Source organism: Bos javanicus, chromosome 26, assembly GCF_032452875.1.
Source record: "Bos javanicus breed banteng chromosome 26, ARS-OSU_banteng_1.0, whole genome shotgun sequence".
Lineage (NCBI taxonomy): Eukaryota > Metazoa > Chordata > Mammalia > Artiodactyla > Bovidae > Bos > Bos javanicus.
The window spans coordinates 21,637,324-21,655,766 of record NC_083893.1 but is presented as its reverse complement, the minus strand read 5'-3'; the positions used below and the strand labels follow the sequence as shown (position 1 = coordinate 21,655,766).

Here is an 18,443-nt window from a genome sequence, read left to right as displayed (position 1 = left end):
TTATTTTTGTCCATCTGGTTTTAAAACCACAGCATCTTATATTAACATAGCACTTTGTTATCTCATCTTCCTTTAGTTGTTCAATATGTACAGAAGCTCTTTCAAACAGGTATACTTAACAACTTGACTTTCCAGTGGAGAGGGACAGTTTTTACGGTAATCTAAGTTTGGTCTATTCTCAAAAGAGACATCTGATGAGCTTAAGACATATTTGAATAGTTTTCTAAGACGTCATCATTTTGTAGGTTTTCCAGGGCCCGTACTTAATTATTTAAGACATACATAACATAAACCAGTGATTCTCAAACTTCAGGGCAGCCTAATTTAAAAATGACTGTACTTACCTTAGAAAAAAAAATGCTTATTTTCCTGATTAAGGAACATCTTTGTTCCTGGTCTGAAAAAATTAAGGGCAGAAAACATTGCTTTACATCAGCCATCAGAAATGTTTTGATGGACAGTTAGAGGAAACTTAATGAAACTAGCTTCTGTATCAGTATTTCCCTAACAAAAGGCACTGTATTGTTATCAAACATTTTTATATTTAGTATTCTAAATATGATAAAACAGTAGCAAGCTAATTTAGCATTTATTGCACATACCAGGTTTGAAAGATTACTGTTTCCAGCTGTGACATCATTCTGTTTACTCAGTTCCTGCCTTGGTTTGCATTTCCTTTCTATACTAGAAGATTTTAAAGAAAGATTGCTTGCTTCTGAGAAAGAATTTTCTGAGTTGATTCTCTGCTCCATTTGCTCCCTTCTCAATCTCTTTAGTTCTCTTTCTCTGCAGTAAGAAGCTAGAGATAACTGGAACTTAGCTCCCAGTGGGCTTTCTCCTGGGTGGTGCCTGGATAGGCTGCTCCTGCTGCTAAGACTTCGGGAGCTGTTCTTGAAGATGTCAGCTTCTGTCACCGTGGCCTGCTTCTTAGAATCTGCACTGATCCTGCCTCGATTGCCATCATTCTTCTCCCTGCTATTTTCATGAATGAAATGTGACTTCCTTCCCTCTGGAGACTGATGTTTTTTCTTGGTCTCTTTTGACAAGAGATATGAAGGAGGAACGTATTTTGTAACTGCCTTTGAATATTTGGTGTCCAGTGACACACAAGGCTGACGTGACTCATGTACACCACGGTCTCTATGGTGCTCTTTAACACCTTTTATGAATGCCTCTAAGACAGGGCTCTTTTCTGATGGCACTCTTTTGGGTTTAGAACTTTTTGGTGAGGATAGTTTCCTTTCAAACTGCTCTGTCCCACTGATGGACAATCCACTTTCTCCATATTTGATGTTCGATTTTTGTGGAGAATCCAACATACGTCTATCTGAATAGCCAATTAAAACAAATGCACATTGTATGTTATTAAAAATAGCACAAACTATTACACTTGTATAAATATTATAATTAACACTTAAAATATTAAGCTATCACAAATGTTTTCAAATTTATATTTAAATAATGATACACATTTTATGGGGGGTAGAATCAAGACATGATTTTAAAGCCTTACTTTCATAAAACTCTCTTCCGCATCATGTAAGTTCTCCATGGCTCTATTTATGAAGTTACTTTAATCCAGAATCAAAATAGTATACTTAATGAACATTATTGACTTGAATATTTTAAATGTAAGAAACCATAACAGCAAAGTTTCTTCATGATTTTAGAACTTGTTTATCTTTGTAAACAACACTGTATCTTCTTTATATTTTCAATTTTGAACACCATATTTCATCAAATTAGTAAGTTAAGAGTAGATTTAAAAATCAACTCCATCTCCCTCCCCAAAAGATCCCGCAAAAAATGCATGAATAGTATACATACCTTGTTTTGAAGCTGGTTTGAAGAAATCTATAATTGACTGTTTCCTGAAAATAAAAGCATAACTAATATGGGATCACATTGGCAAATATTAAAACTTCAATAATTCAGATTAAGTTGAGAATACTAGTAGATTTACAGACTAGAGGCTGAATTTCACTATCTGGCTTAATCATGTTCTGACAATATTGCTTTACTAAGCTGATTATAAAAAAATTTTTTTTTTAATATAGTTCACCAGTTCCTGTAGGAGTAAATTTATAAAAGCAAAACTGAAGTTTATATACTTCATAGTACAAAAATGATAAGACTGGAGTGTGGATCTAAGGAATCGGTAGACAGCTTTTTAGGACTGAAAGGCTTGCTGCTATGTGGGAGAATAAAAGAACCTGAAGGGATCTGATCCTATTCCTTGAAATCTCCAGTGACAGGTACAAAATTTGTTCTAGAGATGTTTGCTGAATGAATAATGGAGATTATAAAAACCCATTAAAACTTGAGCAGACTCTTAAGAAGAGTAGATGGTAGAACGGCAAACATGGTTGATTTTGCTGGTTTGGAGAGGCAGCTAAAGAGTGTGCTGAGCAGAAGGCAGAAAAAGATCTAAGCTTATACTACATTCTTTATACACTACAGTGGGATGTTAATCTAATAGCAAAAATTGGAATGAGGAGTGTTTCAAAGTCTTAATTTACCAAGAATTCTTAAGATATTTACAAAATCAATGTGTTGCCCAGGAAAAAGAACAAAACAGAGAAAAAGACGTTAAGGAGTAAAGAATAACAAAAATCAAACTTTTTAATTTTTAAGGATTTCTGCACTCTACAATGAACACAGTGAAGTAGGACCATATTACTAGAATTTGTATTCTGATTTATGTATTTAGTTTCCAACTGCACAGAGCGGTGTTACTACTAAGTAGAACAAAAAAGTCACCTTTCTGGCAAATTTTACTAAAATTTCTTCGTTTTAGCTGAAAGAAAATAAGTGGTAGACAAGTTCCCCTAAACATTTATCCACTATGAGATTGGACTGCTCAGAGAAAACTTGAACAATGGAAGTCCCTGAAGCTTATGCTGCTTTTACATCTTGCACTCTTTACTGGCCACATCAGAATAGCGATGCCCATCTTTAAGGGGGTACTGAGAGTCTACAATGTTTGTTTGAGATATTAATAGAAAAGCTAAGCAGCCCTGAAATGAATGAGTGACACGCTAAGGGAGAATCTATGCATTTTTTCCCTCACGAAATAAATTACATCAGAGTAAAGAAATACTACAGGTTTTGCAAAGGGGAGAAGGATAATATCTTGCTATTGGTTGAGTAAAGGGAGGTGAGAATGGACTAAAAAGCAGCTAATTAACTCAAAGCAAGGTAATACTGAATGTTTTTAAATTACTAAAAGTAACACTGTATCTCTTGCCTAAAGTATTACATCTTTTTGTTCATTACCCCTGGGAGAAAAATGGCTTTGGGTATAACACACAAGAAACCTGTAAAATAACCATGAATGTAACTTTCAAGAAGTAACAATCCCCTAAATTCAAATGCACAGAAAGGTCCATTATTTACTTATAACTAGTTAAACAAAATCATGTGTAACAGCACACAAACCCTCATCTGAAACTTTTGGGAACCAATGTGTTTTAGAATTCTGAATTTATTGTATTTTAGAAAGGCGGTAACTTGGATGCATTATGGAAAGCCCCCAGTGGGGTCTGAGACTGCACTCTGTAAGGAAATACGTAAATGTTTTTCCAGCAGAACTTAGACTCACACTTAAAGAGATGACCAACTATAGCCTTCCTCTAGTTCTGGTCAGGTCTGGCTGCCAAGTTAGATGTGGTGCCAAACTTACTAGAAACTTTAGGTTTTAGTAACTTTCTGGCTTTCAGAATTAAGATAAGGGATTGTGGACCTGTACCACAAGATCAGAAGATAAATTTACTGTTAAACTAATATTACAAGTTTTCAAACTTAAAATAAAAAAGACAGTACCCAAGTTCGAAGAGAATTTAAACATGTTTTATTGTCAGAGAATGTCATTTGATGAAATTCTCCATCTTTTTACATAGCTCCAACAAAATCTTTACAAGAAAACCTGGCCTCTTGGAGAGAAAACACAACACACTCCTAATCTGCATGTTCTTTAAATTTAGATTTATCGCGTGTACTAGACTTTAAAGCAATTCATCAAAGTTGTTTCCGTCATCACATCTTACATAATTTCACCCACAATATAGAAAATGCTTATACCATTCAACCACTAGGATGAGGAGAACCGACAATGCAGAGAAAACCACTTAAGTATGCATTTAGCAGTTAGGGCCCAGAGTCCAGCTAAAATAAAGGACAAAAATTACATTCTACCTAAGGCGGTTGGTTCGAAGCCATCCAGGTTGTGGTCACTAGACCGAGAACACCGTCCCAACTACCGAAAACGAGACTCGAGCTCCCAGCAGTCCCCGCGTGGAGGCGGGGCAGGGGTTTGCCAGGCCCCGGACGCGGAGGCCTGAGCTCGCGGAGGATGGCGGGAACTGGAAGAGCAACCGTCCGCAGACCTCCCTCATACCCTTGCCCCCGCGACCCGGCCCCTTCTCAAGCCCTCTGCACGGTACCTGTCCCCAGGCCTCTCTGTTTTCTTTCCCGCTGCAGCAGGGACGGTACTACCGGGTCTCAGATGGCAGCGCGGGGGCGACGACCCCGGGGCTGGGGATGAGGGGAAACCTGGCCTAGCGGGCATGCAGCGCCTTGTCATGTCGGCGCCGCTGGCGACGGCGGCATGAGCTGTAGCTGGAGAAGTTGGATGCGTGGTTGCCGTCTTGCTGCTGGGACTCGGGGATGCTGTCGGAGCAGAGGTGGGCGGCACCCCCTTCCCTCTTCATGGCGGTTCTCTCTCTTCGGAAGTGACTCCGGTGTGAGCGGGAAGGAACCTGAGGACCCACAGGGGGCGGGTCTTACTTGAAGTGACGCGTTCTTATTGGCCGGCACGGGGGTCATTCCAATAGTGGTGCAATAGAGAGCCGTAGCTTCTCAAGAGAAGGCAGGGTTTCGGGGGAGGGGGTGGGGAGGAGGGGAGGAACACTGCCCCCCCACCCGTCACGTGCACGGGGTGGGGGGGTGGGGCGCCTCGGCGGTCGGGCCGCGTCCGCTTTGGCGGGCATGTGGGGGCCGGAAGGCGCGGGATGCCAAGGGCGCTGCGGTAGCTGGCGATACCCGTCTTGAGGAAGGCGAGGGGCAAGATTTGCTGAAGCAAACCCGAGCCCAGCAGCTTCCCCCAATGAAGATTGCCAATAGTTGGGCTTCTTGTGTCACACAATTGTGCCTCAGAAATCCCCAGCTGTTCATTACATCGTTCTCTTAACATCTTAGGCCGAAGTGTGCTGATGCTGTCACCATTTCCTCAGTAGTCGGCACAACCCAATGTGAAGACTTGTTCATTGTGTGAGGGTTCTTGTTGAATGCTGGAGTGGCTCCTCTCTCTCTCTCTTTTTTTAAAAGAAGGAAAAAAACCTCATTGAAATAAAGACTTTTTATTACACAAACGCATTTTGTTTCTCAGTTGCTGTAATGAGTTATCCGTAAAGTCTCTGGAGCCAGATTCCGTGGAGATTTTTGAAAGGAACATAAGGTCAGCTTTCAATTACTCATGTTAAGTGTGGACTGCATAGATTAGTGAAAAGTGCCAGCAGTCTCCCATCCTTTGTAAGGGGTTTGTGCTTTGGAGGCTGTTAGCTAGGGTTTTCCCTACAAACTGAGAGGCTGGTCTGAGTGGCTCTGAGCTTCAGTTTCCACATCTATAAAATGGGCATTCTACTTTTCTGGGCAATTGCTTATAAAAATGATAAGCCAGGCAAAGTGCACAGCTCAGAGACTCTCATGTAGTAAGTACTGTGTGAATTAATGTTCTCTTGCCATTGTTCTTTAAACAGACTGTTTAACTTACTATAAAATCTTCCAGAGATGAGTCTGATATTGTTATAACTATTAACCAAAATATCAGTCTTAATGATGTTCAAGCCATAACTGTCAGGCCTGTTCAATCAATTGGATGGAACAAAATCTTAAATGACAATGAAGAATTTAGACAGGCATTTCAAGTTTATTGTACTGAGATTTAACTGCTTCTGTAGCTAAGCATGCCTAACTGGCCTGAAGTTCACCTCCTTCCCTCACCTGTTTTAGCCCTCAGGAGAAAGAATTAATGAGGAATAAAGTGGCCAACAGGGAGGGCAAAGTGGAGGGTAGAAGGTAAACTGAACATACAGGTCTCTCATTCATCCCCAAAGTATATATACACGGATACTAGGTAGTAGGGATGTAGGAAAGGAGCTACTGAAATAAGGGGCATTTTTCTGCTCCCAGTATCTGAGAAGTTACTATACCTAGCATTGTTTCTTAGATAAAAAAGAATATAATAGATGCTCAAAATGTGTTGGATGGTTAGTGACATATATTTATTAAGGGTTTTTACACATTATTTGCAACCTCTTGTATAACTGTGTTCTGAATGTTACGACACTAGCAAGTTCCTATTTCTGTAACTGCACATCTATAAAACATTTAATCGGATTCGTTTCATTGCATGCTCAGTCCGTAAAAAAGAGTAATGCATAAAAGCACGTTCTGCATGATCAATTAGTTGCTTTTCTTGGATTATAGTATTTGAATCATCCAGCTTCCAAGGTATCGCTTTAAAGGCTGTACTTATGCTACCAAACAATAGTTTTCGAATTTTCTTAATCTGAGCAACAGATTATGGAGTTAAGTGAGGCAAGAAATCCCTTGATCAATAAATGGAGATGGAGTCATAATAAAAACATAATTTTAAAAATCTCTTCTTAACAGGGAAGTAGTTATCTAAATCCTCAAATAAGCATCAAGGCTCTTCTTTGTTTAAACTGTGTTTGATGCAGATTTAGGTTGCAGGATGAAATATGCTCTACATATCAACCAGAACATCTGGGAGCTTCTGAAGCTCTTCCCCACTCCTGTAAATAGTGTTAGTCTTATATGTGTTTTTAATCCCTTCTCTTACTTTGAATTTGTGTAGGTATATATCTCTATCTCTATGTACATAAATGGCCTGGAAGCTGTACTAAGTGAAAGATGTTGCCGGTGAGGAGACCAGGGTAGAGAAAAATGGCTGGGGCGAGAGGATGATGAATAAAGTAGACAGGGCTGAATTAGAGACTTAAAACCTCAGCCAAGATTGGAAAAGTAAATGAAGAAATGAAGGCCAATGACCTTAAAAGACTAGTTTAAGATTTCTGTGGATGAGGAAACAAAGACCACAGGAAGGGAGTGGCTTCTAGGCATGAGGGTTCTATGGGGTACTCAGCACAATTTAGCACCCTGTATTGTTAAAGACAATAGAGGAGCACAGACCTTGGCCTTGATGAGAAGGGACGGGTCAGTCAGTCACAGAAACAATGTTACGTGCAAAACAGATCAAATCTGCTGGGAGAGTCAAGCCCAGCGTGGGAATCCTGAAAGGAGTGACAGTATAGCTGATGCCAGAGATACAAACAGTCACAAAAAGAGAAAACAATTTAGGGAGATGGGCTCATGAAGTACCTTTGCAGGCAGGGACTCTGAGAACAAAAGGTCAGTAAGTTACACAGAATGTTACTAACAAGCTGGGAACTCTTGATTCTACAGTAATGACACAGTTTTGCTCTAACATTGCTACACTCCGGAAGAAACCCCAAGGCTCTTATTGGAGGGTGCTCCAGGGTAGACTGAGAGACAAAGATGGGTTTGCTGCAGAACTGCCTGCTGGTGGCCAAGAATGTGTGTGTGGAGGAGAGGGTAGAGGGTGACCTGGGAAAGGGGATAAGGAGCAGACTCTGAAAAACAGGAAATAATTAACTTGAAAGCCTGACTGAAAAAGACCACGTGATGATCTGAAGGAGGGAAGGCAACCTCCAGCCTCTCAAGATCTGCACGAATCACTTTGCAAATAGATGCCGAACTCAAAACTGCCCAACAAGTGCTTCAAAAAAGCACTGTGCTCAGTCACTCGGTCGTGTCCGACTCTTTGTGGCCCCATGGACTATAGCCCACCAGGCTCCTCTGTCCATGGGATTTTCCAGGCCAGAATACTGAAGTGGGGGTGCCATTTCCTATTTCAGGGGATCTACCTGACCCACTAGCTTGGTTTTAAAGGGCTGCTGGGAAAAAATCAAATGTAATATGATATCATGTCATGTCCTGAAACTTAAACTTCCTGAGAGTTAATTAGAAAAACTGCAGAAGCAGATCTAATGTTAAGGAAAGTTTCTTGTTATTTCATTACAGAATGGTGCAAGATACTATTTCCCACGCTTTAGAACATGAGTAACATATTTGTAATTTTTGACATACCTGAATGTTTCCTATATTAATATTTATCTAATATTTTTCTGTAAATCACTTTTTTTTTAATGTATGCTATACTTGAAGTTTTATTAAGAGGCTAAATCTCCTGTTAAATGGTTTTTCCACAATTTAAAAAAAAAATTAGGGAATTCCCTGGCAGTTCAGTGGTTAGGAATCCGAACTTTCATTGCCAAGGGCCCAGGTTCAGTCCTTGGTTGGGGAGCTAAGATCCCACAAGCTGCATGGCATGGCCAAAAAATTAACAACAACAAAACACAGGAATTTAAAAATCCACAGGACAACCAGTTAAATTTGAATTACTTCTAAATCACTTTTTAAATGTAAACATTTATTTTAGAAGAAAACTTAAAAATCATTCTCCAGCTTAGGACTAACTTTCCAAATGAAAGCTAATTCTAAAAACTAATAAATAATAACCAGAAAAAAGTCTCTATGTTTTATCTAGAGACATCTTGTTTACTAGTTTGGGAGGCATAGTTATCATTCATCTTATCTGAAAAATAAGAGACTGTAAATATTGGTTTGGAACTCCAGCCTGAATCAGGTATTTTTCACACTGGGTGAGCCACTCATTAGAGGGTTTTGAAATTGATGTAATGAGTCACAGGCCACATGAAAAAAGACAATGGAATAGAGAGTGCATACAGTGTATGAGTATGTGTTTTTTCACAAGACTTATTTCAGTTGCACGTATGTATTTTATATGGCAATGATGTAAAAGGTATTTCTGTGGCCCTACTGTGGGCAGTAGTGGAAACTTGTGAAAGTTGTTGCTGTAATCTGTATTCATATTTCACACTTCTGTGTATTAGTGAAATAGAACAGCAGAAGCTGCTTGGAGGGCAAAAGATAGGCTTTCTTTTGTCACTGCTGCTGGTGGGGAGGGTGGAGAGACATAACTCGGGCTCCCCTTATGCCCTTTTAAGACCATATTTTCCAGGAGTGCGGGAGGCTTGAAGAGGAAGGCAGACTGTCTTTTCAAAGGAGAGTGCCTTTACCCTTCCCAGGCTATAAGAACTTCAAGATGGGGAGGAGTGGCTCAAGTGGCCCTATCAGATCCCTCCTTGTCTTCAGTAATCTTGAGACTGTGAGGAAGAAATAGGAGGAAAGGGAAAATGATACAAAAGAGGTAGAAGGACCTTATATACCTTGTCCAACTCATCTCTCATGTGAAACCCTACCACCCTGCAAAGAAGAGAGTCTCTTTGAGGATAATACATCTGATCTCATACTTTTGCAATGCTCTTCCCAGAATTCAACACGCCTGTGATGACCTGTAAGACCTTTCTTTATTGGGTTATGACTTGCCTCTTCAGAGGCATTCTGCCACCACTGTTCCTTAAGCTGTAAACTTGCACAGCACCAAAGTACTGAACCCTCTATGCCAGGCATGACAAGATGGCCTCCTGAAGGAGCCATCTTTCATCACCTTCTTTTTAAACTTCCAAAGAGCTCTTTTGTAAAAGTATGGGGCAACATTGAAAAATCAAGAGATTTCACACAAAATTCTAGATTTCTGGCTCCAAGAAGTACAAAGAGGGGTCTCATATTTCTGTCTACAGAGCTTAGATAGGTACGTGAATCATGTCAGTTCAAGGCCACCAAAGCCTGCTTGGCCACACAACATGGATGCTGAGGTAGCAATAAAATGGAGTAATTTAGCTGAACTCTCAACACTTGTGATGGCTTCCCAGGTGGCTCAGTGGTAAAGAATCTGCATGCCAATGCAGGAGATACTGGAGACGTGAGTTTGATCCCTGGGTCCAGAAGATCCCCTGGAGGAAGAATGGCAACCCTCTCCAGTATTCTTGTCTGGAGAATCCCATGGACTGGGAGCCTGGTAGACTATAGTCCTTGGAGTTGCAGAGTTGGACAGGACTGAGTACGCATGCACTCAACCCTTGTTAACAATATAAACTAGTATGGAACAATCTCTGAGATACCCTAAGTGAAAAATTGAGTTGCAGAACAGTGTATGCTACAGTGTATACATGTGCTATTGCTTGTATAAATAAAAAGAGTTATGTGTATGTATGTGCCAAGACTATCTCTGGAAGGATGCTGTGCTTTCCAAGTAACTTCCTAATGCAACATAGTATTCTACTCTATGCACTGGCCGGTAACTTAGTTAAGTTAGTTCCCTTACAGCCTTATATTACTGATGATGATGCAATTAACCTTTATACCTTTATACCTTTTATTCACCTTTGTGAACATAGAAGCATATCTCTATACATTGGGAAGGGAATTGCTGGGTCAAAGGACATGTATGTTTTCTATTTTGATAGACAGCAGTCATTGGTACTTTTGAGTGTCTAACCTGAGCATAGGTAAAGAAGCTCATAACAGCAGTTGCCTCTGGATAGAGGTTTTCCCCTATTTGTGAAAATTATTTTATGAAGTGCATATATTACTTTCCCAAAGAAACACATATCCCTATCTCTGCCTATCTATTTATCTATTATATCTATCATCTATCTATCATAAAATAAAAGGACCAATGGTTTTGGATGAAAAGTTACACTGTTACATTAATTGCTTTCCGTGAAGACTTCACCAGATGTCCTCCACTATTTCTATTAGCTTCTGTTCATTTCTCCTTCATTTCCCTTCCACTTGCCACTGACAGACACCCTTGTTCCTACTGCCTCTTTTGGAGGGCAATGTGGAGACCATTAAGTTACCTTCTCTGACCAGGGATTTGGTAGTAAAAACATTTGTGGTTGGCTTCTCAAACTCAAGGTGTCTTCAGTAGAACCTATTATCTTCCCTCCCTGACCTCCAGATTTAAGGTTCTCTCCTCCTGTATTTCTTATCTCAGTGGATGGTTTCATCATCTTCCCTCACCTGTCGCTGAAACCACAAACCTGGGAGTCCCACTAATCTCTCCCCTCTGTCACCCTCAGCTGCCACCTGTTATGTCATCAAATCAGTGATTTTGCCCTCTAAATATCACTTTGTCCTTTCTTAGCAAAAATAAAAAGGATGACAATGTAAAATATTTGAGCAGACATGAGGAAAACAGCGCTCTCATATATTGCTAGTGGGACTGTAAATTAATTTCGCCATAACCACACACACACACACACACACACACACACCCCACACACATATCTGATTCTTTTTAGAACAAAGATATAGGCAAATACAAAGAATAATATTACAACATATTCACCATTCTGAACTCACAACTATTAAACAATTTTAATCTTTTACTTCTCTTTCCTGGTTTTCCTTAGTTTTCCTTTATTTTTTATAAGTCTTTATTGAATTTCTTACGCATTGCTTCCATTGTGTATGTTCTGACTTTTTGGCCACAAGTCATGTGGGATCTTAGCTCCCCGACCAGTGATCGAACCCACACTCCCTGGATTGGAAGGTGGAGAGTCCCGACAACTGGACTGCCAAACAAGTTCCTGGTTTTCTTTAATTTCATAATAAAACATTGTATGTTTTAAAAACATATAACATTATTTATGGGAGTAGGTAAGTCTTTTTTTATTGAGACTCCAGTTTAATTCTCTTCTCTCCTACTCCTTTTCAAGTCTGCAAGCCTCATATTCCTCATGTGTTCAGTTCAGTTCAGTTCAGTTCAGTCGTTCAGTCTTGTCCGACTCTTTGCGACCCCATGAACCGCAGCACGCCAGGTCTCCCTGTCCATCACCAACTCCCGGAGTTTACTCAGACTCATGTCCATTGAGTTGGTGATGCCATCTAACCATCTCATCCTCTGTCGTCCCCTTCTCCTCCTGCCTTCAATCCTTCCCAACATCAGGGTCTTTTTTTTTTTTTTATGTAATCAAGTTTTATTAAAGTATAAAGGAGATAGAGAAAGATTCTGGCATAGACATCAGAAGGGGGCAGAAAGACTGCCCCCACCCCCTGCCCCAGCTAGTCTTTAGCAGGCACTTACATACCGACTAGCAGCCTGCTAATTAAACAAAGGAAATGTCTCAACTCTCAGAGAGTGGCACCAGGCCCGTCACCCACAACATGTGTCTTGAGATAACATTGGCACAAGGTGAGTCATCCTGGGCCTTAAATCGATTGACATGAATCTTGAAGAAAGGCAGATTTCCAAGCAAATGCTGCTGCTGCTGCTAAGTCGCTTCAGTCACGTCCAACTCTGTGCGACCCCATAGACGGCATCTCACCAGGCTCCCCCGTCCCTGGGATTCTCCAGGCAAGAACACTGGAGTGGGTTGCCATTTCCTTCTCCAACACGTGAAAGTGAAAAGTGAAAGTGAAGTCGCTCAGTTGTGTCCGACTCTTAGGGACCCCATGGACTGCAGCCTACCAGGCTCCTCCGTCCATTGGATTTTCCAGGCAAGAGTACTGGAGTGGGGTGCCATTGCCTTCTCCGATCAGGGTCTTTTCAAATGAGTCAGCTCTTTGCATCAGGTGGCCAAAATACTGGAGTTTCAGCTTCAACATCAGTCCTTCCAATGAACACCCAGGACTGATCTCCTTTAGAATGGACTGGTTGGATCTCCTTGCAGTCCAAGGGATTCTCAAGAGTCTTCTCCAACACCACAGTTCAAAAGCATCAATTCTTTGGCGCTCAGCTTTCTTTATACTTCAACTCTCACATCCATACATGACTACTGGAAAAACTACAGCCTTGACTAGATGGACCTTTGTTGGCAAAGTAACGTCTCTGCTTTTTAATATACTGTCTAGGTTGGTCATAACTTTCCTTCCAAGGAGTAAGCGTCTTTTAATTTCATGGCTGCAATCCCCATCTGCAGTGATTTTGGAGTCCAAAAAAATAAATAAAGTCAGCCACTGTTTCCCCTTCTATTTCCCATGAAGTGATGGGACCGGATGCCATGATCTTAGTTTTCGGAATGTTGAGCTTTAAGCCTACTTTTCCGCTCTCCTCTTTCACTTTCATCAAGAGGCTCTTTAGTTCTTCTTCACTTTCTGCCATAAGGGTGGTATCATCTGCATATCTGAGGTCATTGATATACATGTATTTATATCTAGTCATAAAAATATAGAGGATTCTTTTGTATATGTTTAAAAATATGTACATTTTATTTGTTTGCAGTTCATATTTGTCCATTACAAACAATATCTCATGGATATCTCTGTACATGTTTCTTTTTACCCACATGCAAGAATTTCTATGGGTTATATAATCAGAATGGAAATTGCTGGGTCATAGGGTATTTGCATTATCAAGTTTATTGTATGCTACCAAATTGCTTTCCATAAATGGCTGAATTAATTTACAGTCCCACTAGCAATATATGAAAGCACTGTTTTCCTCATGTCTGCTCAAATATTTGATATTGTCATCCCTTTTTTATTTTTGCTAATCTGAAGGGTGAAAATGATTTCTCACTGCTTTATTTTGCATTCTCTTAATTATTAGGTTGGATTTCTCTTCATAAATCTGGTAGTGGGGCATTAAGATTCTTTTGTTAGCTGCCTTTTCTATATTTCATCCACTTTATAAACTCATCTATTTTTCTTATTGTTTATAAAATTTTAAAATACATATTTTAAATACTCAAAAAATCCTTTCTATCCCCCCTGCTGCACCGCAATACAGGCCCTAATTGTCCTTTGCAAAGTATGTTGCAACAGCTTCCAGATTGGTCTTTCTGACTTGTATTTGCCCTTCTTCATTCCATCTTCCACACTGCAGCCTGAATCATCTTTCTAACAAGCACATCTGAGCAAGTCACTCCCAAATTCATTACAGATGGGGAAACGAAACAAAAACTAAAACATCACCATTCACAAAAGAATCACCAAACAAACCAATTTTAAAGGCTTACACTCTTTGGTATACTGTATAGGTACTCCATGATCCGATTCCTCTCTACCTGTGAGAGGCCATCACCCTGTTCTTCCCCATACATCTTACCCATTCAGAACAATTGGCCATTCTTTGAACACATCAGCCTCGCTCATGCTTCTTGGCTTTTGTGCACCCACCTGTACTGCAATCTTGTCCCCCTAGAAAAAACTTCTCTGACATCCCTAAAAAGACCTAGTTGCTCTTTGTTCAACTCTTATGTGCACTATGCATGCTGCCTTGCTTCAGTCATGTCCAACTCTTTGGGACCCAGGCTCCTCTGTCCATGGGATTCTCCAGGCAAGAATACTGGAGTGGGTTGCCGTGCCCTCCTCCAGGGACCTTCCCAATGCAGGGATCAAACTCATGTCTCTTACATCTCCTCATGGGCAGGTGGGTTCCTTACCACTAGCACCACCTGGGAAGCCCAAAAGAAGAGTGATTTTTTTCCAGGCCCCAGTTGCTTTAGACTTACCTGTAAGCTGGGAGCGTGTAGAGCAAAGCACCGAGCAGCATCTCACTCTCAGCAGCTCAACACAGCTTCTCTGCGCTCCGTGTCACAGTAACTCCACAATCCTCTTTATGACTTCACATTGAAATGATTTTTGTATGTATGTCTTCTCTCTAGACTGGAAGCTTTGATAGCACAGGGCTCTGTCTCTTGGTCTCAAGAGGCAGTGTATCAGAGTGGTTAGGAGTGTGGGCTCTGAAGCTAAACTGCCTGGGTTTGAATCTTAGCTCTTTACAGTTTGGGAAATTGCTTAGCTTCTCCATGTGTCAGATTCCTCATTTGTAAAGTAGGGATAATAATAGTACCTATCTCATCTGCTTTCATTAAATCAGTTAATAAAGTACTTATTAATAGCCAAAAGGTGGAAGCAAGTCAGGTGTTGACCTGAGTCTCCTGTATCTGCATTGCAGATTCTTGACCACAGAGCCACCAAGGAAACCCAAATAAATAAACAAAATGTGTATATATATATGTGTATATATATATATATATATACATACACTTATACATATATACATACATATACATATATATAAACACATACAATGGAATATTTTTCAGGCTTAAATAGGAAGGAAGAGCGCGCCCTGCGCGGCCCCGCTGCCACCACCGCCTCCCAGCAGGCCGCCAAGCTTTTCGGCCTGGAGCCCGGGCGAAAAGCTTGGCGGCCTAAAAAAAAAAAAAAAAAGAAACGAAAAAAAAATAAATAAATAAATAAATAGGAAGGAAATTTCTGACATGTGCTACAACTTGTATTAACCTTGAAGACTATGCTCAAACAAACCAGTCATGAAAGAACAAATACTGTATAATTCCAATTATATGAGGTATCTGTGATAGTCAAATTCATAAAGACAGTAAAATGATGGTTACCAAGGGGTACCAAGAGGGGAGAATGAAGAGTTCATGTTTAATGGATATAGATTCAGTTTGGGAAGATGAAAAGTCTAGAGATGGACGATGGTGACGATTGCACTCCTGTGGTCATGTATGGATGTGAGAGTTGGACTGTGAAGAAGGCTGAGCACTGAAGAATTGATGCTTTTGAACTGTGGTGTTGGAGAAGACTCCTGAGAGTCCCTTGGACTGCAAGGAGATCCAACCACTTCATTCTGAAGGAGATCAGCCCTGGGATTTCTTTGGAAGGAATGATGCTAAAGCTGAAACTCCAGTACTTTGGCCACCTCATGCGAAGAGTTGACTCATTGGAAAAGACTCTGATGCTGGGAGGGATTGGGGGCAAGAGGAGAAGGGGACGACAGAGGATGAGATGGTTGGATGGCATCACTGACTTGATGGACGTGAGTCTGAGTGAACTCCGGGAGTTGGTGATGGACAGGGAGACCTGGTGTGCTGCGATTCATGGAGTCACAAAGAGGTGGACACGACTGAGTGACTGATCTGATCTGATCTGATCTGATGAACATACTTCATGCTACAGAACTGTGCACTTAAAAATGGTTAGGGAATTTCTTGGTGGTGTAGTGGTTAGGACTCCATACTTTCATTGCTGAGGGTCTGAGTTTGATCCTTGGTTGATGAACCAAGATCCTGTATGCCTCACAGCCAAAAAAAAGAAGATTAAAATGGTAAATGTTATGTTATGTATACTTTGTTACAGTAAATGAAAAAAGTGCTTATAATGATGTCCAGTATATAGTGGGGGCTCAGTAAAGGTTAATTCTGATTCTGTTTGTTAACAACACATTATTAATAATCATTCATTATTCTCACTGTCCTGAGCTATTGTATCCTCAAGTGGGGCTAGCTCCTGCAGCTGGGTCAATTACCCGTCTGTTTCCTGTCCAACCCTAACTTCCTCTGATTTCCTGACACAAGGCCAGTTTCTCAGAAGGAGATTTCTAGGGCAAGAGGATATACTTGGTGTAGGAGCCTTGCTAGCCTAGGTGACACTTGGGTATCCCCCAACTAAAATTTCAGGAGTAACACCCACTGTGTACTTAATCCTGGTTTGAGTCTTGGTCAGTAGTGACCCCTGCTTCCTCCCTTCTTTTCCCAGTTCATCTATCCCAGGCACCTAGCTGCTGCTGCTGCTGCTAAGTTAGCTTCAGTCATGTCCAACTCTGTGCGACCCCATAGATGGCAGCCCACTAGGCTCCCCCGTCCCTAGGATTCTCTAGGCAAAAACACTGGAGTGGGTTGCCATTTCCTTCTCCAATGCATGAAAGTGAAAATGAAGTCACTCAGTCGTGTCTAGCTACCATACCAGAAATAACTGGAGGCATTATAAAAATGTGCTGTGCTGTGCTTAGTTGCTCAGTTGTGTCCAGCTCTTTGTGACTTCATGGGCTGCAGCCCACCAGGCTTCTCTGTCCATAGGGATTCTCCATGCAAGAATACTGGAGTGGGTTGTCATGCCCTCCTCCAGGGGATCTTCCCAACCAAGGGATCGAACCCAAGTCTCCTGTGTTGCAGATGAATTCTTCACTGACTGAACCACCAGGGAAGCCCATTAGAAAAATACAGCACATTAAATGAATCTGAAAATATTCTTTGCACTTTAAAAACCTGTGCTAATTCCGCTCTAGTACTCTCCAAGCCACTCACCAAACCCATACTTTCCCTCTTCTCTTCACCCATGAAACAGCTTCAGTCTGAGGTCTTAACCTGTGGTAAACCCAAAGCATCCGTTCCAAGATTCCTCCAAAATCCAGTTTCCCATGTTGGGGCCTCAAATAGTCTTTAGCATAATGTTCTTTCTCTGAACTCTTTGAAGCACAAAATTCTCACTTTGTGTTCTTATGACCAGAACAGAAACAAAACTTTTCTGAGTAGATTGAAGCAGCTTTGTTTTTCTTTTTTAGAGCATAACCTAGAAATGCGAAGCCTGATTTTCTAGAGGCCCTTGAAGTGCTGCTGGCTTAGATCACAAATGAAAAATTCAGATGTAGACAGGTGTAAAAGTCAAGCACTCAGCCTGGGGGATTCTGGGTGGCTCCAATTCAGCAGAGCAAATGGCAAAACAACAGGTGTCCACAGATGTACTGACCCACAAGGCACTCATACTCAAAGCTCGCCTTGAGATTGAATTCTCTCATTGAAATCTGCCCCCTCAGTCTGACCCCCATCACCCTCTGCAGGGCTCTGGAAATTATGCATTCTGCTGGCCTTATGTTACAGGTACCAGGAGGTTGTGTGTGACTCACCCAGGATTAGCGGGCTTTAGGACTCAAAGTTCTGACATTTTCAAGCTGTTTATTAGTCAGAGGACGTTGCAGCCTACCTACAGAGGTTGCATAATAATTAAAAACTATAGTTGGAACAAATGCTCACGGGTGACCACACAGGACAGAGACTTGCTGAATTGGAAACTCAATCTAGGGTCCTCAGAGCCTTAAAGAGTTGTCTTGAAATAAGACATCTGCAGGATGGGGAAGAAGGAATATGATGGAAAAAGAGAGTCAATATGACTTTCCCTAATTGGAGGATCAAAAACAGGGTTGGTAAACCTTGTAAATCAGGTATTCCACTTACTGTGTCTTAAGGTAGTCAGGAACTAGAGCCAGAAACTATTAAAGTAAAAACTTTATAAGCTTTGTACCACTCCACATCTGTTCTTATGGTTATTCTGTGTTTGTCTCTTGGTATGATAATGTGCAAGCATGCTCAGTTGCTCAGTCATGTCCAACTCTTTGTGACCTCACAGACTGTAACCTGCTAGGCTCCTCTGTCCATGGAATTTTCAGACAATAATACTAGAATGGCTTGCCATTTCCTACACCAGGGGATCTTACACACGCATACGGTGGGAGGGAACAGTTCACCCAAGAAAAAACTGAGCTGAGCAGCAGCAATTTCATGTGTGAACAAAAGTTGCATATAGCAACTCTGTCTGTAATAGAAAACTGGAAATAACCCAAGGGTCCATCAAGAGGGGATTGTTAAATATAGAGCAGCTTT

At 41.0% G+C, this 18,443-nt stretch overlaps 1 protein-coding gene across 6 annotated transcripts in view; it reads right to left on the bottom strand.

The window, feature by feature from the left end:
• Positions 1-18,066, bottom strand: part of SLF2 (SMC5-SMC6 complex localization factor 2) — a 54,431-nt gene extending 36,365 nt beyond the window's left edge. For 2 of the 6 annotated variants that reach the window (XM_061403153.1, XM_061403154.1), the window contains exons 1-3: positions 4,443-4,857; positions 1,828-1,871; positions 345-397 (exon numbers count right to left, since the gene is read on the bottom strand). In XM_061403153.1, the coding sequence (XP_061259137.1) occupies positions 345-397; positions 1,828-1,871; positions 4,443-4,582 (237 nt within the window). In that variant the 5' untranslated portion in view covers positions 4,583-4,857. Of the gene's footprint in view, positions 1-344; positions 398-602; positions 1,328-1,827; positions 1,872-4,194; positions 4,874-18,017 lie in introns of those variants that run through there. The other 4 variants (XM_061403151.1, XM_061403150.1, XM_061403149.1 and 1 more) reach the window with 4 other exon arrangements.
• Positions 18,067-18,443: the final 377 nt, after the last annotated feature.